Raw genomic sequence first — 21,392 nt, 5'->3', positions numbered from 1 at the left:
CTAAAGTCATATTTTTGTTATATGCAGTGATGTTCTATTTTGCAAGTCACACACAGTTCGGGCATATCACTGTATGCGTAATCAATTGGGAATGGTTTCTTACCTGGTAGAGCTGTATAACATGTGATGCTACAAACTGGGCTCCATATACTAGCCCATCAGTCCACCTGACTTGTACCACAGCTCCCCGTTCAGGGGGTCCCAAATGAAGGCAGTCACGGCTCTAAAAATAAGCAAAAAAAATCCAAGAATCAGAAATTTCTACCTGTGTTCTGAGCAGTTTACCTTTAGAACAATGTAAATTTATTAACAACAGGTGAAAAGATATCACAACGTGATGATTAGTGTAAGGCATTCTTCAGTGGGAAATAGATCAAAATATTATTTTAACAGCATTACCACAAAAAAGGCATGGTCAGATTTGAAAAATAGGCCAGTGTATTTAATTAACACCACATCCATTATGGTAATAGAAGAATTGAAAAAGATCATCCTCGTATCTATGCAAAGGGTGCATTGGACATCCACTTTAGTGTGCTTTTTAGTGCAGTAATTTGGATAGAACAAAACCGGTTGGAGGAACTACAGATCGATTAGAACCGAGCTCAAAACTCCCAATACTTACTCTGCGATATCAGGCCAGTCAGATTTTCTACAGTGAAGATTTGAGAGCTGTGCTGAGCACTGTTTAAAAACTTTTCATCTTGACAGCCCTATAATTTGCAGACACCACAGCTTTTTGTAGGCAACAATATCTCCACCTACCACAATGTCCTCTGGATACAAGTTGTCACTGAAGGAACCATCATCAAAATTCACTTCATAGAATGTTTCTTTACTCAATCCCACCACCTCGCACTGGTAAAAGCGTCCATTCTTGTGCTTCGAGATGACCTTCTGTCCAACTTCAATATCATTCAAAGATGATTTGGCACGCTGTGAAAAGTAAATGATCAGAATCTTTTACAAAAACTCCACTGACACCAATTATTCATAAAAAGGAAATATCCAATATCAGATAAAGCTACTATATCTGTCATGTTAAATAAGGCAACAGTTTGCCAGAGTATTTAGACAGGATTGTTCCAGAATCTCCAGCTAAAGACAAGAAATAAGCAGCACTGGACCAACATCTGCGCCACTGAGCCTGTTTAACCATTCAATACAGTAAGTCGTTTCATTTGAACGAAGTTTGTTTTCAAGAATCCTCCACCCCAACTCCAATGCTGGAGCATAGGACCACCCCCTTCCCCAGCAGTTCTCACTCCCCATCTGCAGCACTGCTACCACAGGGGGCAGGAGAAGGTGAGAAAAGCAAACAAGACAAGAAAGTTGACCTGGGTTTTCAGCAGCGCTGGGGGTGAGACACAGCTGTGCTCCTGGTTTATTTTACTTTGCAAGTTATTCCAGTTAGGAATGTGCAGTGTCATACAAGGACCCCACACACCCTGGACATTCTCTCTTCCACCTTCGCCCGTCAGGTAAAAGATAGAAAAGTTTGAAATCACGTACTAACCGACTCGAAAACAGCTTCTTCCCTGCTGCCATCAGACTTTTGAATGGACCTACCTCGCATTAAATTGATCTTTCTTTACACCCCAGCTATGACTGTAACACTGCATTCTGCATTCACTCCTTTCCTTCTCAATGTACAGTATGCTTTGTCTGTATAGCACGCAAGAAGCAATACCTTTCACTGTATGCTAATATGTGACAATAATAAATCAAATCATGTATGGTACAGTATACTTGGCACGCAGTCTCACAACACCAGGTTAAAGTCCAACAGGTTTATTTGTTAGCACAAGCCACTAGCTTTTGGAATGCTGCTTCTTCATCAGATAAGTGGGGAGTTCTGTTCACAAACAGGGCATATAAAGACTCAAACTCAATTTACAAAATAATGGTTGGAATGCAAATCTTTACAGTAATCAAGTCTTAAAGGTACAGACAATGTGAGTGGAGGGTTAAGCACCATGTATTGTCTCCAGCAGGACAGTTAATGAGATTTTGCAAGCCCAGGCAAATTGTCGGGGTTACAAATAGAACATAGAAAAACTACAGCACAACAGGCACTTCGGCCCACAGTTGCGCCAAACATCTCTACCTACTAGGCTTACCTATAACTCTCAATCCTACTAAGTCCCATGTACTCATCCAGAAATCTCTTAAAAGACCCTATCAAATCTGCCTCCACAACCACTGCTGGCAGCCAATTCCATGCACCCACCACCCTCTGAGTGAAAAGCTTACCCCTGACATCTCCTGTGTACCTATTCCCCAGCACCCTAATCCTGCGTCCTCCTGTGGCAGCCATTTCAGCCCTGGGAAAAAGCCTCTGAGCATCCACCCGAACAATACCTCTCAACATCTTCTATCAGGTCATCTTTCATCCTTCTTCTCTCCAAGGAGAAAAGACTGAGCTCTCTCAACCTATCCTCATAAGGCATGCCACCCAATCCAGGCAACATCCTTGTAAATCTCCTCTGCACCCTTTCAATGGCTTCCACATCGTTCCTGTAATGAGGTGACCATAGATGGTGCGATAGAGATAGTGTGACATGAACCCAAGGTCCCGTTTGAGGCCGTCCTCATGTGTGCGGAACTTGGCTATCAGTCTTTGATCAGCAACTCTGTGCTGTCCTGTGTCATGAAGGCCGCATTGGAGAACACTTACTCAAAGATCAGAGACCGAATGCCCATGACCGTTGAAATGTTCCCCAACAGGGAGAGAACACTCTTGCCTGGTGACTGTCAAGTGTGTTCATTCATTGTCAAGTGGTGAACGAACACCGCTCGACAATACCAGGCCTCTTCCTGTTGGGGGACACTTCAGCAGTCACAGACATTCGGCCTCTGATCTTTGGGTAAGCGTTCTCTACGGCGGCCTTCACGACATATGACAGCACAGAGTCGCTGAGCAGAGACTGACAACCAAGTTCCGCACATGAGAACTGCCTCAAACGGGATCTTGGGTTCATATCACACTATCTGTAACCCCCATGATTTGCCTGGGCTTGCAAAATCTCATTAACTGTCCTGCTGGAGACAATACACAGCTCTTTAAACTGTGTTTACCCTCTCTCCACTCACATTGTCTGCACCTTTAGGAATCGATTACCTGTAAAGACTCACATTCCAACCATTATTTTGTAAACTGAGTTTGTGTCTTTATATGTCCTGTTTGTGAACAGAACTCCCACTTACCTGATGAAGGAGCAGCGCTCTGAAAGCTAGTGGCTTGTGCTACCAAATAAACCTGTTGGACTTTAACCTGGTGTTGTGAGACTTCTTACTGTGTTTACCCCAGTCCAACGACGGCATCTCCACATCACAGTATACTTGTACGTAGGCTCCTGTCAACATTGATTGCCTGGATAAACCAAACTCCTGTCTTTAACATTAATTCTAATAGGAACCCACGATTCACTCCATAAGAACATAATGACTAGGAGCAGGAGTAGGCCATCTGGCCCCTTGAACCCACTCCGCCACTCAAAATCATGGCTGATCTTTTTACAGACTCAGCTGCACTTACCAGCCTGCTCACCATAACCTTTAATTCCTTTACTGTTCAAAGATTTATCTATCCTTGCCTTAAAAACAGTCAATGAGATAGCCTCAACTGCTTCACTGGACAGGGAATTCTACAGATTCATAACCCTTTGTTTGAAGAAGTTCCTCCTCTACTCAGTCCTAAATCTGCTCCTCCTTATTTTGAGGCCTTGCCCCCTAGTTCTAATTTTACGCACCAGTGGAAACAACTTCCCTGCTATATTATCTATTCCCTTCATAATCTTGTATGGTCCTATAAGATCTCCCCTCATTCTTCTGAATTCCAATGAGTATAGCCACAATCTACTCAGTCTCTCCTCATAAGCCAATCCTCTCAACTCTGGAGTCAACCTAGTCAATCTCCTCTGCACCCCCTCCAGTGCCAGTATATCCTTTCTCAAGTAAGGAGACCAAAACTGTACACAGGCCTCACCAGCACCTTGTACAGCTGCAACAAAACCGGTTTTTAAGCTCCATCCCTCTAACAATGAAGGATAACATTCCATTTGCCTTCTTAATTACCTGCTGCACCTGCTAACCAACTCATTGCGATTCTTGCACAAGGACACCCAGGTCTCTTTGCACAGCAGCATGCTGCAATTTTTTACCATTTAAATAATAGTCCATTTTGCTGTTATTCGTACCAAATGTATGACCTCACATTTACCAACATTGTACTCCATCTGTCAGACCTTTGCCCACTCAGACTATCTATATCGTTATGCAGACTTTCAGCACCCCCCGCACTTTGCTCTGCCACTCATCTTAGTGTCATCTGTGAAGTTTGACACACAACAGTTAGTCCCCGGAATTAAAAAGTAGAACCGACAAGGTGGTTATCTCTGGGCTACTGCCTGAACTGTGTGCAGATGGGCGTAGGGTTGACAGGATTAAGGAAGTGAATGGGTGGCTCAGGGATCGGTGTGGGAGGAATGGGTTTGAATTTATGGGGCATTGGCACCAGTATTGGGGTAGGTGGGACCTGTTCGGGTGGGATGGGGTTGGTCTGAACCGTGCTGGGACCAGAGTGCTGGCGAATCGAGTAAAGAGGACTGTAGACAGGGCTTTAAACTAATTGGGGGGGGGGGGGGGGGGGGTGCGCGAGGGTAGGTGACCTTACGAGGTCTAAAGTTAAGGAGAGTGTACATGTAAGGGAAGAGGCCGAGGATGTCCCAATAATAGAGGGAGTAGGGGGCGTGAGTATAGTTGGTGGCGTTGCGGCAAATAGGGTCCAGGTGAAGGCTGGGATGAAAGCACTTTATCTGAATGCACGAAGCATTCGGAATAAAGTGGACGAGCTGGTGGCGCAGATCAACACAAATGGATACGATCTGGTGGCCATTACAGAGACGTGGCTGCAGGGTGACAGGGACTGGGAGCTGAATGTACAGGGCTATCAAGTGTTTAGGAAGGATAGGCAGGAGGGAAAAGGGGGGGGGGGTGTAGCTCTGCTGATTAAGGATAGCATCACGGTGGTAGCAAGGGATGATATTGGAGCCAAGGAGCAGAGGGTGGAATCGTTGTGGGTGGAGATTAGGAACAGCAAAGGGAGGAAGACGCTGGTGGGTGTCGTCTATAGGCCTCCGAATAATGATCTGGAGGTGGGGCGGGCTGTTAACGCGCAAATAAGTGCGGCGTGCAGGAATAGGACAGCCGTAGTTATGGGGGATTTCAATCTGCATATTGATTGGTCGACCCATGTTGGGCGTGGGGGGCTCGAGGAAGAGTTCTTGGAATGCTGCCGGGATAGTTTCCTGGAACAGTGTGTGTTGGAGCCAACGAGGGAGCGAGCTATCTTAGATCTGGTGCTATGTAACGAACCGGGTAGAATTAGGGACCTTGTGGTGAAGGATCCTCTTGGGGAGAGTGATCATTGTATGGTGGAGTTTCTGGTGCAGATGGAGGAGAAGAAAGTGGGTTCCCGGACACGCGTCCTTTGTTTGAATAGAGGGGAGTACGGTAGGATGAGAGAAGAATTGGCGAATGTGGACTGGGGGAGCGCGTTGGAGGGAGGGTCTGTTGAGGAGCAGTGGAGGATCTTTAAGGAGATCTTTCTTGGTGCTCAGCGGAAATTTATTCCGATGGTCAAAAAGGATAGTAGGAGGAGAGGTAATAAGCCGTGGATAACGAAGGAGGTGAAGGAAAGTGTTAAACTAAAAGCGGAGGAATTTAGAGTAGTTAAGAGTAGTGGGCGAGAAGAGGATTGGGAGAGGTTTAAATGTCAACAAAGATTGACAAAGAAGTTCATAAAGAAGGGTAGGAGAAACTATGAAGCTGGGCTAGCGCTTAATATAAAAAAGGATAGCAAGAGTTTTTATAAATATATAAAAAGGAAGAGGCTGGCTAGGGTGAATGTTGGTCCTTTAGAGGATGAGAAAGGGGACCTAGTGGTAGGGGATGGGGATATGGCTAAGGTCTTGAATAACTTTTTTGTTTCTGTCTTCACGGAGGAGGACGTGAATAATTTGCCGGGTGTTAGCGATGGAAAGGTGGTAGGACTGGAGGGTCTTAATGACATTACTGTTACTAGAAAGGCGGTGCTCAACAGACTGGAGGGGCTGATTGTGGACAAGTCCCCAGGACCGGATGGAATGCATCCGAGGGTTCTGAAAGAAATGGCGGAGGTGATAGTGGATGCCTTGGTGATCATTTTCCAAACGTCGCTGGATTCCGGGGAAATGCCGGATGATTGGAAAACGGCTAATGTTACGCCGTTGTTTAAGAAGGGTGCCAGGCAAAAGGCGGGGAATTATAGGCCGGTTAGTTTAACGTCTGTGGTAGGTAAAATGTTAGAATCTGTCATTAAGGAGGAAATTGCGAGGCATCTTGAAAGGAATTGCTTGATAGAGCAGACGCAGCATGGTTTCATTAAAGGGAAGTCGTGTCTGACAAATTTACTGGGGTTCTATGAGGATGTGTCTAGGGCGGTGGATAGAGGAGAGCCGGTGGATGTGGTCTTTCTAGATTTTCAGAAGGCGTTTGACAAAGTGCCTCACAAGAGGTTATTGCAGAAGGTCAAGGGACATGGAGTTGGGGGTAGGGTGTTAGCGTGGATAGAGGATTGGTTGTCAAATAGGAGGCAGAGAGTGGGGGTCAACGGGTGCTATTCGGATTGGCGGATGGTGACTAGTGGAGTGCCCCAGGGGTCGGTGCTGGGGCCTCAGCTTTTTACCATTTATATAGATGATCTGGAGGAGGGAACCGAGTGTAGAGTGTCGAAATTTGCTGATGACACCAAGATTGGGGGAACGGCAAATTGTGCAGAGGGTGTGGAGAGTCTGCAGAAGGATCTAGATAGGCTGGGCGAATGGGCCAGGAAATGGCAAATGGAATTTAATGTTGGCAAGTGTGAGGTGGTCCACTTTGGTAGGAATAATGGTAGGAAGGACTATTACTTACGGGGCGAAAAACTGCAGCAGGTGACGGTACAGAGGGACCTTGGGGTCCTTGTGCATGAGTCGCAAAAACCCAGCTTGCAGGTGCAGCAGGTGGTCAGGAAGGCGAATGGGATGCTGGCCTTCATAGCGAGGGGGATTGAATATAAAAGTAGGGAGGTCTTGCTGCAGCTGTATAGGGCATTGGTGAGGCCGCAACTGGAGTACTGTGTGCAGTTTTGGGCGCTGCACCTGCGCAAAGATATTTTGGCCTTGGAGGGAGTGCAGAGGAGGTTTACTAGGCTGATACCGGAGTTGAGGGGGTTGAGCTATGAGGAGAGGCTGAATAAACTGGGCTTGTACTCGTTAGAGTTTAGAAGAATGAGGGGAGATCTCATTGAGACGTATAAGATGATGAATGGGATGGATAGGATAGAGGTGGAAAGACTCTTCCCGCTCAAAAAAGACAGTAGGACTAGGGGGCACAGCCTCAAGATAAAAGGGGGGCGGTTTAGAACGGAGTTGAGGAGGAACTTCTTCACTCAAAGGGTGGTGAATCTCTGGAATTCTCTGCCCGTTGAAGTGGTGGAGGTTGCCTTGCTAAATATTTTTAAGACGTGGGTTGATGGGTTTTTGATAGGAGAGGGGATTAAGGGTTATGGGGAGAGGGCGGGAAAGTGGAACTGAGCAGCGACAGATCAGCCATGATCTTATTGAATGGCGGGGCAGGCTCGAAGGGCTGGATGGCCTACTCCTGCTCCTATTTCTTATGTTCTTATGTTCTTAAATCGTAAACAATTGCGGTCCCAACACCGATCTCTGAGGCACACCACTAGTTATGGATCGCCAGCCAGAAAAATACCCATTTACTGTTACTCTTTGCTTTCTGCTAATTAACCAATCCTCTAAGCATGCTAATACATTACTCGTAACACCATGTATCTTTATCTTGCAGCAGTCTTTGGTGTGGCACCTTGTCAAATGCCTTCTGAAAATCCATATACACCACAGCCACATGTTCTCCATTGTTCACTGCGTTCTCAAAGAATTCCACCAAATTAGACAAACACGACCTGCCCTTCATGAACCCACGCTGCATCTTACTAATGGGATGATTTATATCCAGATGGCTCGCTATTTCTTCCTTGATGATAGATTCAAGCACCTTACTACAGAAGTTAAGCTAACTGGCCTATAGTTACCTGCCTTTTGTCTACTTCCTTTTTTAAACAGTAGTGTGACATTTGCTGTTTCCCAATCTGCGGGAACCACCCCAGAGTCCTGCAAATTTTGGTAAATTATTACTAGTGCATTTGCCATTTCCCCCACCATCTCTTTTAGTACCCTGGGATGCATTCCATCAGGGCCAGGAGACTTGTCTATCTTTAGCCCCATTGGCTTGCCCAACACTTTCCTGATAATGATAGTTTCTAGGTCCTCACCTGCCATAGCTTTCCTGCCATCAATTTTTGGCATATTATTTGTGTCTTCCATCGTGAAGACCAACACAAAATACCTGTTCAATGCCTCAGCCTTTTCCTCATTTCCAGTTATTACATCCCCTTCTTATCCTCCAAAAGACCGAAATTTACTTCGAGTCACGATTTCCCGGAATACAACCACGTTAAGTGAGGACTTACTGGACAACAGTGACTGACCCAATTCATCTACTCCACCTTTTGACACACCTGCCATATCTATTGATTCTGAGGTGCCAAAAATATCTTTCCAACCCCGATGTATTCAGTGATGACTACTCTGAGGTAGAAAATTACAAAAGGTTCTAACCCTGAGCGAGAGATAACTTCTCTTCACGTCTGCCCTAAATGGCATTATGTTATTTGGAAAGATGGTGCTCTTGCAAAGCTAACAGTGGAGCAGAACTTGGGATCGTCATATTTAAATATTCACATTTAACTACACATCTATTTTGAGGTTAAACTTGCAGTATAGCTTATCTATAAATAATGGCAAACATATTAACTTTGCTATTATTTTGACAGAAGATTCTGCTGTAATATTTTACTGTGGAAGCTATTTGCCCTACTAAATTAGAATGGGCATTGCAATTGCTTTTAAAAATGATTGCTTAATTATAATAGAAATTACACCTCTTCCTCAATTGCTGGTGAATGAATAATTGGTGCAACTGATTGGTACTGAACATATTGCGTCCATTCACAATTCCTCAGATATTGAAGCAGTCCATATATAGCAAGACTTGGGCAACATTCAGGCCTGGGCTGTCAAATGACATATTTAGTATGAAGAATGAGGAGAGGCAACATGAACTAAGTGGTACAATTTTTCAAGGGAGATGCAGGAGCATACCAAGGAGCACGTAGTACAAAATGTTTCAAAGTGTCAGAGGAGTATGAGAAGTGTGTGTGAAATGAGATCCTTGATTTCATCAATAGAGAAACAAGAGCACAAAAGCATGAAAGTATGCTAAACTTTAATGAAACACTGGTTAGGCCTCATTTGCAGAGCTCTTAAATTCAGGGCACCATATTTTAGGAAGAATGACAAGGCCTTGGACAGATTGCAGTAACAGTTCGCATGGTTATTACCAGGGATGAGGGACTTCAGTTATGTACTGCTGGAAAAAAAGACATTTTATTGAAGTTTTTTGCCTTGCACTCATCAGGACAATTCACAAGGATGCCTACATAAGGGTAAACAGATTTATATTGTATGAGGGGGGTGAAAATTGGTTGGTAAGGCATTGCCATAAAAAAAAATGCAGTTGTTGGTGGCTGACAGTTAACTGCTAAGCATTGTCTGAAATTAGCTTGGCTGATTGGTTGTCACTTATTTTGTTTAGCTGAAACAGGCGTAATGCATGTCTGCAAAAAAAAGGTCCTGTGTATTAATATAAATAACTTCCAGCACTCTGCTCAACTGAAGCTTAAATTGGTTGTCAGCATAATTCTTAGCGCACTGAGGATTATTTAACAAATGTTGTCCAATTGACTAATGAGTTTGGACACTGTTTTTAGTGACTTCAGTTTGCAGAGAAGTTGGGATTTCCCTTAGAGTCGAGTAAGTCAAGGGAAATTTTGAATAGTGGTCATCGTTAATAATTCTGATGGAGTAAATAAGGGGAAATGGTTTCCAATGCAGAAGAGTAAATAACAGGAGGTTAGAGATTCAAGAAGCAAAGACAGTACGAGGAAAACGTTTTTAAAAACTAGAATTTGAGAGATCTGGAATGCTTTGCTCGAAGGAGTGGTAGAAGCAGATTCAACAGTAACACTGAAGGAGGGAAAATTATTTTTAGGGTTAAAGAAGAGCAGGAAAGTGGGGTTAATTGGACAGCTCCACCAAAGAGCTCCCTCTGTATGAGTAGCCCCCTCCTTTTGGGCGGCATGGTAGCACAGTGGTTAGCAGGGCTGCTTCACAGCTCCAGGGTCCTGGGTTCAATTCTCGGCTCGGGTCACTGTCTGTGTGGAGTTTGCACATTCTCCTTGTGTCTGCGTGGGTTTCCTCCGGGTACTCCGGTTTCCTCCCACAGTCCAAAGATGCGCAGGTTAGGTTGATTGGCCATGCTAAGAAATTGCCCCTTAGTGTCTGGGTTAATGGGAATAATATGTAGGGATATGGGAGTAGGGCCTGGGTGGGATTGTGTTCGGTGCAGACTCGATGGGCCGAAGGGCCTCTTTCTGCACTGTAGGGTTCTATGTTCTATGGCATATCATCCTACAATTTCTCTGATTGGTAGTGACCTGCACTATATAAAGGTGGTAGAAGTTAATTTGATGAATACATCTCAAAAGAAAATTAGCTGAATACTAACTTACAGTATCAAGGGAATACCAGTATCAAGGGGGATGACTGACTGGATTGCTTTACAGAGAGCCAACAAGAAGTGATGGGCCAAACGGCCTTCTTATGTGTTAAAATGACTATGATTTTAGTAGTTAGTTAAGTGAAGTTTGCAACATTCCTGGCTTTAAAGACACACTGCACAGTCCCATTATCAGATTTTATTCTGGCAATGGATATTACCCACAGATTTGGAGAAAAGAACATTAAGAACAAAGCATCCCAGATGAAACAGGATGATATCCGCACTTGATTAAAAGATGAACATGTTGTGGCTTCTGAAAGCAATGATTTCCTGTGATCCTTAATCCATGATAAATTGACAAAAATTAAGAGTTACAGATTTAAACTAAAAACATGTTTCCAATTAGCAATCACAATTAAAACTTGAATATCTTCAAAACTTAAAACAATATTTGTGGTACATCCAGACTTCCATATGTGCATACAAGTTGGCAGCAGGAGTGGGCCATTTAACCCTTCCAGCCTGCTTTACCATTTAATATGGTTGTGGCTGATCTAATTTAACCTCAACTTCATAATCCTGCCCATTCAATTTCACCCTCTTGCTTATTAAAAACCTCTCTCTTCTCATGTCTCAATTTGAGAGAGAGAGAGAGAGAGAGAGAGAATGAGAATTGTTTTTAAACAGTAATCCTTAGTTCTAGATTCTCCCACAAGAGGAAAGATCTTTCCACATCCACTATGTCAAGTCCTTGCAGGACATTATAGATTTCAATAAACATCATTAAAACACTTCACTCAACTCTATTGTTTTTAACTGCAGTTAAGACATTTGACAAAAAGCGGATGAATGGGAAGATCAATTCATTTGGCAGCAATTATTTGTTGCTATTCTTAAACATGGCCTACCTCTGCTTGGTTGGGTGTCTTGTGCCTGCAGCAAGTAATGAAGACCACAAATGGCCAGTCATCAGGCTGCATGATCACTCCAGCAGCTTGGGCACAGGTTGCATGAAAGGAAGTGGGACAACGGCCATGGGAGCACTGTACACAGCAACCACCAGTCTTCTTCATCCGTTTCTTACAGTAGAAGCATTTCTGCAATGGTCAAGATTACATCATTGACAAAGTACACACAGTTTTATAGTTGCGATAATAGGGTCACAACTGTCAATTTGCTTTAATGCATGAAAGAGGAATTCTAACACACATTTGAAGTTTACAAATCTGCAATGTCTATCTTGGCTTAAGGAACAAATTTATATCTGCATCATACTAAGCATGCCAACATATTGACTAATAAATTATTTTAAGTTGCCAAAAAAACTTCCACATTTGCATCATCCATATTGCTTTTTGTCCTCAAGTCCATTCTATTGATGTTATTTTATTACACAATTTCTCTTTTGGTATAGAGGAGAGAATGAGAAATTGTTCTTGTTTTTCAGTTTCTTGGTTTCATATTTGTGACAGTGAATATACCCCAAATTCAAATATAAATAAGGACAAAGTAGTGATAAGGAAAGGAAAAAAAACGTAACCTAAAAGATGTTATTTAACAAGAAAGCATGTTCTATGAAGAATTAAAAACGCCTGTTTTCTGGGAAAAGTAGATGGACCAACTGCATATTCGAAATATTTTGATAATAAAAGGTGCCATTTAATGAATTAAAGTACCCAAAAAAGATAGACAATTTATTCTTTACCTCACACACCTGCCAATTGTCTTCACTTTGTGTAAGAAAACATCAAAATGGCACACAGCACCAATACCAAAGTTAATTAATGGATTATTTATTTTGTTGCTGTTTATGCAATGTTGCTGAGGATAAATGTTGGCCTAGAAGACATGTGTTGGGAATACTTAGAACAATGGTTTCCATTTGAACTCAGTTTCTGAAGATCATGGGAAGAAATGCTTCGAGCACTGCAAGTATTTTAGAGAAATAACACCCACCCGAAAAGGCAAACAGTGCTTCAGCTTAACATCTCATCAGTAATGCACCGAAATGAGTGGCAGCCTAGAACTTGTAACACAGAAGCTTGAACCCCTTGACCTTCTGACTCAGAAAATGCCATCATTGAATCCAGCCAACACACCAATAAAAAATAATTAAAAAGTTAAAAATAAGCTACATTAGGCAGTTACCTTCGAGTCTGACTCAACACAATCACAAATTGCTTCAGCAGTTGTCTTTTCGGGCAAACGTGGTAAATATTGGAGTTAAAGACATCAATAACCCTGAGTATTCTTGTTCTTTTTAAATAATCTGGTGCCTTTCCTTCAATTTCAATTAAAGGTTTATTTTTGTCAGATAGCATAGCTTTTAATTGGGCGAGGATATTCTCTCCCCAATGCAACGAATTTTAAAATGCATATGACCAGCCAATATGTCATTTAGTGATGGGCAAATGAAATATATACAAGCCAAGATAAATTCCAAAGTTATCGATTAAAAAATGGGGCAAAATAATGGAATAAAAGATTTGAGAAATTTAGGCTACCATCTCAATCAGGTCTTGTCCTTTTGCCATAACATAGGAGGTGCTCTCCTGACGGCAATATCTGACAACTGATATTGTTTACCCAACTGAAGGGGGTAAGCTTTTTACCCAATTTGTCTAGGCTGCAACTGACAGAGAAACAGCTCTAACTAGCACCACCATCCAGTTCCCCAAAAAGCTAAGAACGCATTTAAACAGGAGAGTTTGAGGTTCGCTTGCTGGCAATGTCCCTTAAGTTCATTTACGTTGGTGCAGATTAGATGACAAAATATTTAGTACAGTAACTTGGCAGCTAGCATTTTAATTCCTAATGTCAATTTGAACATTGTCTGTTATGTAAATTTTATGAAGTTACTTGAACATCATGATCGCATACCAGTTTCCAGCGTAATGGTGGTATTGGGCTGACATCCACAGGGCTGCGTTCTGCAACACTGACAAACCGTACCTCCTGCACTGCAACAGCACACAGTAGATGAACCCACCTGTGCAATATTTAAAGAACAGTAGTAAATTGGGTTAGATCCAGTGACTTAATGAATGGAGGGGTATTTACCATCAAACAAACTCCATAACACACATTTTAATGTTTTTCTGAATTCTGTAAGAAATGCAACATAAGAAATAGGAGTAGACCATATGGCCTGCTCTGGAATTCAATACGATTACAGCTGATCTTGTGCTTTGACTCCATTTTCCTAACTGCTCCCATATCTTTTAATTCCCTGAGACACCAAAGAGCTAACTTGGTCTTAAATGTAATTTACAAGACTGTAACATAATACACTAATCTCATTCCACTTCCCATTCTGGGAACAGGTTTCATAAAGATTGCTCACTTCCAACAATACTTCCCAAATACCTCTTTGCTGAGGTTGCAAAAGATATCCCCACCATTTCTACAAGGTAAGTTTACTTTATCTACAACTGTTTCACAAGTTTGGAGAAATTACTGAACCAGACAGAGGAAGTGAAATGAACAAACAGCTGAAATTACAAGATCAACGAACCACATAGCTCACGATTGTAGTGAAGAGATTGGCATGACCATTAACACACAAGTGGCTATAATCACCCAAATCACTGTTCACGATTTGACCAGAAATTAAACGTGGCAGAGAAATTAAACATGGCAAAGAAATTATGCTACTCTCTAAGAGCAATAAAAACGCTGGTTAGGCCTCAGCTAGAGTATTATATACAACTCAATTACCATGTTTCAAGGAGGATGTCAAGGCCTTGGATAGGGTGTACAGGAAATTTACTAGAATGAAACTAGGAATGAGGGAGTGCCTAGAGAAACTAGAATTGTTCTCATTAAGTTATGATCATAATTAAAGTTCCCAGAATCAAACCCCAGCTCAAAAGTGTGCAACTTTAAATTTTTTTTAAAGAAAGCATGGAGGAAGAGAGTAATAGGACCACTAATTAGTTTTTACCAAAAAGAGAAAACATTAAATATGAAAATGTTAATTATGATACAATAGTCCTTTACTTCCCCATTAGCTTCACAAATCTTCACAGATTTTAAGGTTAACACAAATTATAAAGCTCATCTTAAGCTACAATGGTCTCAGTAATACAAAGTCATTTTAAATGCACAAGCTGGCACTGGCAAAAATACACTCTGCTCTGAGCCCAAGTGAGATTGTGTATTTCTCCTCAGAATCCCTCCAGGTGATCGTTACACCATGAGCCACCTTATTTCACTGAACTCTGGTTTCCATGAGTGATTTCAAACTCCATTTCAAAAAGACACACTTTCAAATCTTCTTTTAAATAAGACTTTCCTTCCAAGGCATCCATCAAGAATTTGCCAACAGGTTTTACACCTTCCCCTTCAGAACTTCTTTGTCTTCATGGTTGCTTTACATATAGATTCCCAAACTGTATGAAGATGGCATTAAACTTTTGATTTACCTCTGAAATCTGCTTTCCAACTTTAACTCTGGTTACTGTAGCTGTCTCTTTAAATCAGCCTTTTACTCAGCTCGGTCCATCTTTACAGAACAGTTTTCTGTCCTAGTACTGTTATACTTAGGCTTCTTAGAAACTTCGTTTCTTTAGTTTTCTTAACTAGCTGGACTTTATTTCTCTACACTTGCTTTCTTAACCAATACTCCATTTTCTTCTATCAAAGCCAAAAGAGAATATTTCCTCGCTAGCCTTTCAAACCAACTGCCAACAAATTCAGCTAAAGCTAAATTCAAAAAGCCCTTCTACTCCAAGTTCATTTGGAAGCCAGAGTCAACAGTCTTCTGTGAACTTATTTACTTTTCATTCTGTAACCTAATCTCTAAGCACAATAGTAGCACCATTGGAATTGAAACCAAAACCCCCACACGTACAAACAGGTTCAGGGGAGATTAAATGGAGATACTCAATATTATGACGGGCTTTAATGAAAGTAAGAAACTGCTTCCGCCAGTAGGAGGGTCAATAACCATAGGACAAAGATTGAAGGACATTGGCAAAATGACCAAGAGGACTCAACTTCATTACTATGTATTATTCAATAGAAATTTTCTAATGGGAACTGAATATATGCTTTAAAGGGGTAAAAATGCAGAGCTATGGGGAAGGAAGAGGGAAAGTGGGACTAATTTGATTACATTTCAAGAACCAGCAGAGTTATGATGGCCCAAAAAGGCTCCTTCTGAACTAGATGATTGCGAAATATTGAGCAAGGAAGGTAATTTAGTATAAAAACATTTCTAATATCCAAATTAATAAAACAACCAAGACGAAATTGCTAAGGGCACATAGTTAGCATGCAATTATGTACTATATCCTAAATAAAAAGTTTCATAGCACACTCAATAGTTCACAACAATATGCTATTGTCAAAACGGCAATGGGGGGCAGGTGGTACAAGCCCTACAAACTAGAATAGCATAGCAGCAAGTCCTTCATGGATTGTGGAGTCAGTTCCCAAGAAATAAGGTAACTGGCGCCACTCCCTACACGGTGGCACCTATTGCACAGCTGACAAAGAAACTACTTCAAAATGCTGGGCAGATCCAGTAAACTTGAGGTCAAAGCAGCAAAGAAAAAACTGGAAGGAGACAATGAAAGGTTGCCTCTGGCGGATCACCCAACATCATTAGCCCTTCCATTTAAAATAAAGTGTTACTTTGCTAAATTAATAAAAACAAGTGAAACTTTTGCTCTAACTGAAATTGCTCAACAACAATTGCAGCCATACATTACGATCCAGCATTAAAAAAACACAACGTATGGTCTATTGGTTAGTCTGACCTGTTGTCGGTGGTTTTCTGAAGTGCTCCTCCCCGAAGGGTACATAGACAACAATCCTGTACAGATACAAATCAAAATTGGTCAGGAACAATTCTGTCATCAATTTGAAATATAATGCTTGATTTCCTCTCTTCACTGATGCTGCCCAGGTTTTTATTCCCAGCATTTTAATTTTAGATTTCCAGCATCTGCAATATTTTGTTTTTCGTTCCATATACAACAGTTTTGTGTACTACATGTAAATCATAGCATATGAAAGTCAAGCAGGCACGGTGGCATGGAGACACAGTGGTTAGTACTGCTGCCTCAGCACCAGGGACCCACGTTTAATTCCCATCTTAGGTCCGATCTGCATGGAGTCTGCATGTTTTCCTCAGGTTGCTCCGGTTTCCCCCCACATTCCGAAAGACGTGCAGGTGAGGTGCATTGGCCATGCTAAATTCTTCCTCAGTGTACCTGAACAGGTGCCTGAATGTGGCAACTAGGGGATTTTCACAATAATTTCATTGTAATGTTAATGTAAGACTATTTGTGATAGCAATAAAATAAAAACTTTAAAAATAAAAAATAAAATCAGGCTGGTACTGCAACCTGTCAGGTAATTTTTTAAACATTTGGCTCAGATCACAATCAAAACAGACTGAAGAGCAAATTTCAATTTCATGTACTGTAAGAGTGATGGAAATGTAAACCTGTACAAGCATGTTTAAAAGCAAGTTTTCAAAAAAAAACTCCATAATTGTCCAGTGCCACTTCTACAGCTAATTTTGTTTTCACATAAGAAACAAGAAGTGGGCCATTCAACTCTTCAAGTGCACTCTGCCATTCAATAAGAATTAAAAAAAAATAAATGCCATTTTCCCACCCCATTCCCATGCACCACAATTCCTTAGTATCCAAATCTCTATTGATCTCTGTCCTGAATATAATATGACTCAGCTTTGATAGACCACTAGAATTCCAAAGGTTCACAGCCCTCTGGGCAAAGAAACGTTTCATGTCAGTTCTGGGCGGCTAATCCCTATTCTAATCCAAAATTCAAGACACCTCAGCCATGGAAAATCTTTGCCATCATGCCTCTTAAAAATATTGTTACTTCGAAGAGATTTCTCCTCATTCTTCTTAACTCTAGGTATTGTCTACTCAATCACTCCTCATGGAGAATCTCTTAATAGAAATCAGTCTACTGAACTTTCGTTACACTCAAAGTAAAAAGAAACCAAAGGAAAAGGAAGCCTCAACTCTACACAGGATTCTAGGTGTGTTATCACCAAGGTCCTATATAATTATGATAACATTTGTTCACTCAATTGCAAAGTGATTGCAGTTTAAAAGGTGATTGCTTGCTGTACCTGCGTGCAACTCATAAAAAGACACCCGAGTACTCGTCTCTCCTTTTAATAAATATTCTGATTTTCAATTTTTCTTATCAAAGCCAATAACTTTGAATTCCTCCACATTACATTCCATTTGGTCAATCTATATCTTTTTGCAATTTCTCGACCCAATAAGTTTTGCATCACAAGCACACTTGGATACAAATACCAAGCTCCCTCATCTCTCAGACATTGATATATGGAATGTAATAACATTCCCAATCACAGATTCTTAGTTTACATCCCACAGTATATAACCCAAAAACTACCCATTTATCCCTTCTGATTTCTGTCCATTAATCCTCAATCCACATAACTTTTTTACCCCAACCCTTAAGTTTTAAGGAACAACCTATTGTGTGGCACTTTACCAAGTGTTTTTTCAAAGAACGAGGCCAGATTGGGTGCATAACGTGAAATGCCAGGAATAGAATCTGGACTCACAATCAAAAATTCAACCATTAACTACCAGTGCTCATTCAATCCAGGTCTAGTGTCTGAACATGTGTGTACACCAACGTGCGTCTGCCATTTTCACTCTTAGATCAAGGCTCCTTATCCTGATAACAGGATCACAAACCCAAACAAAACTGGATCTATGATTCAGCCGCCAAAACAAACCCAATTAGGTGTAGTGTGGAGTCGATTTACAGATAGCACGTCCCAGAACCCAATGAATTGACTGCGAAAAGATTTTACAGTTCAGAATTCACAACTTAAAATAATGGCCAAGTATTTCCCTTTGCTCCCTGTGCAAGAATATGGATCAAGGCAAATTAGAGTGCTGTGCAATGCTCTTTTTTTTTAAAAAAAAGTGAAATACAGATCATTTTTTCATGATAACCATCAGAAGAGGATTGGGAGAGGTTTAAATGTCAACAAAGATTGACAAAGAAGTTGATAAAGAAGGGTAGGAGAAACTATGAAGCTGGGCTAGCGCTTAATATAAAAAAGGATAGCAAGAGTTTTTATAAATATATAAAAAGGAAGAGGCTGGCTAGGGTGAATGTTGGTCCTTTAAAGGATGAGAAAGGGGACCTAGTGGTAGGGGATGGGGATATGGCTAAGGTCTTGAATAACTTTTTTGTTTCTGTCTTCACGGAGGAGGACGTGAATAATTTGCCGGGTGTTAGCGATGGAAAGGTGGTAGGACTGGAGGGTCTTAATGACATTACTGTTACTAGAGAGGCGGTGCTCGACAGACTGGAGGGGCTGATTGTGGACAAGTCCCCAGGACTGGATGGAATGCATCCGAGGGTTCTGAAAGAAATGGCGGAGGTGATAGTGGATGCCTTGGTGGTTATTTTCCAGACGTCGCTGGATTCCGGGGAAGTGCCGGATGATTGGAAAACGGCTAATGTTACACCGTTGTTTAAGAAGGGTGTCAGGCAAAAGGCGGGGAATTATAGGCCGGTTAGTTTAACGTCTGTGGTAGGTAAAATGTTAGAATCTGTCATTAAGGAGGAAATTGTGAGGCATCTTGAAGGGAATTGCTTGATAGAGCAGACGCAGCACAGTTTCATTAAAGGGAAGTCGTGTCTGACAAATTTACTGGAGTTCTATGAGGATGTGTCTAGGACGGTGGATAGAGGAGAGCCGGTGGATGTGGTCTTTCTAGATTTTCAGAAGGCGTTTGACAAAGTACCTCACAAGAGGTTATTGCAGAAGGTCGAGGGACATGGAGTTGGGGGTAGGGTGTTAGCGTGGATAGAGGATTGGTTGTCAAATAGGAGGCAGAGAGTGGGGGTCAACGGGTGCTATTCGGATTGGCGGATGGTGACTAGTGGAGTGCCCCAGGGGTCGGTGCTGGGGCCTCAGCTTTTTACCATTTATATAGATGATCTGGAGGAGGGAACCGAGTGTAGAGTGTCGAAATTTGCTGATGACACCAAGATTGGGGGAACGGCAAATTGTGCGGAGGGTGTGGAGAGTCTACAGAAGGATCTAGATAGGCTGGGCGAATATTTTTAATATTTTTATTTTTTTTATTAAATATTTTATTAAATATTTTTAAGATGCGGGTTGATGGGTTTTTGATAGGAGAGGGGATTAAGGGTTATGGGGAGAGGGCAGGAAAGTGGAACTGAGCAGCGACAGATCAGCCATGATCTTATTGAATGGCGGGGCAGGCTCGAAGGGCTGGATGGCCTACTCCTGCTCCTATTTCTTATGTTCTTATGTTCTTAACGGGATAAAATGATATCTTGCATTACAACTATTAGGCCAAAGATGAAAATACTTACTTCTGCTAAAGCATTAGCTGCACACCTTGCACAGATCCAATCATCAGTTGCTTTCTCAGGAGCCACTCCATAACAACCTATTGAAGATGCATATCAAATTTTGAATTTTAGTCTATCACATGTTCTAAGTCATGCAGCTTTTTAAAATAATAGTTTTTTTTAAAAAAAGTAACTGTTTAATTGTGCATTTTTAAAAACCATTCCAAAAAGACATTGGGAAGGGAAAGAGGAATGGGAGGAATGTTCAAAATTAACATTTTAACTAGGCACTAAACGTGTCATGGCAATTTACTTTTCAATGGATTTATTTTAGGATTTGTCCTTGTTAACAAATGTTTCAGAAGGAGCCTAGTTCAGGGGTAGCACTATTGCCCGAGGTTTACATAGGCTGACAGCAAAGTTCTGACACTGTCAGAACTGCTGATATTCCATTGAAATATTAAGCCAAAGCCTGTCAGCCCCCTCAGGATGCCAAATGTCCCCTGACACAATATGAAAAACAGGAGAGTTTTTCCTAGTGACATGGCCAAGATATACCTCAATCAACACCTTACATAGATTCATTGCTCATATTTCATTAACCACATTGTGGAGCTTTTTGTGCACAAATGGGTTTACATTTCAACAGTGACAATGCTTCACAACAAAAAAAAGCGTTTGATTGTGAAGGACTTGGAGGCAGCTTGAGATCATGAAGAACGTTATATAAATGCAACTTATTGCATTTAAACATACCACAATTTTGACCAATCCACACATTTCCTTTAATGGAATCCATTCTCCCTTTCAGATACGCCAATTGCTCACTTTTAGGGAAGTCACCTTTATGCCACAGAGCTCAGCCATTCTATTTAAACTAACATGCACATTCAGAAATGACTTCTGCTGCTAAAGTTAACCATTTACTGCCTGTGTTTATCACCTTCCCAGATTGTCTCGAGAAGAATACTAAGTAGAAATGTGATAAAACCATGGGCAAGAAATCAGGATAATCTCCTTACTTTTGGATGCAAGTGCCCTTAAGAGCTACAAAATGCATACTTTTGTGAGCACACACTTTTGCAATGCATATACCAGCTGTTGTATTGGTGAGGGCACAAAAAACCATGAAAGTATGCAAAGCAGATAGATAACAACAACGTTTAGTATGTCATGCTGATCTGATGCCAGCAGTGCCAATTTGCAGTTCAATTCTCCAATGAACGCCCTTTTGTAATTTTGTAAAGCTGCCAACATTCAATAGGAAGGACACCCCACCAGAACTATTTAAAAAAGGGTCAACTGCTGAAGAT

At 41.5% G+C, this 21,392-nt stretch overlaps 1 protein-coding gene across 3 annotated transcripts in view; it reads right to left on the bottom strand.

The window, feature by feature from the left end:
- kdm4aa (lysine (K)-specific demethylase 4A, genome duplicate a) overlaps positions 1–21,392 on the bottom strand; it is a 70,109-nt gene that overhangs the window by 6,003 nt on the left and 42,714 nt on the right. For all 3 annotated transcript variants that reach the window (XM_080195326.1, XM_080195325.1, XM_080195324.1), the window contains exons 15-20: positions 20,101–20,177; positions 16,482–16,537; positions 13,600–13,708; positions 11,628–11,816; positions 766–936; positions 104–223 (exon numbers count right to left, since the gene is read on the bottom strand). In XM_080195326.1, coding sequence (XP_080051452.1) covers positions 104–223; positions 766–936; positions 11,628–11,816; positions 13,600–13,708; positions 16,482–16,537; positions 20,101–20,177 — 722 coding nt within the window. The remainder of the gene's footprint in view (positions 1–103; positions 224–765; positions 937–11,627; positions 11,817–13,599; positions 13,709–16,481; positions 16,538–20,100; positions 20,178–21,392) is intronic.

The sequence above is a fragment of the Carcharhinus amblyrhynchos genome, chromosome 9, assembly GCF_965287045.1.
Source record: "Carcharhinus amblyrhynchos chromosome 9, sCarAmb.v2.hapA, whole genome shotgun sequence".
In the NCBI taxonomy this organism is placed as follows: domain Eukaryota; kingdom Metazoa; phylum Chordata; class Chondrichthyes; order Carcharhiniformes; family Carcharhinidae; genus Carcharhinus; species Carcharhinus amblyrhynchos.
This window is presented reverse-complemented; position numbering and strand designations above follow the sequence as displayed.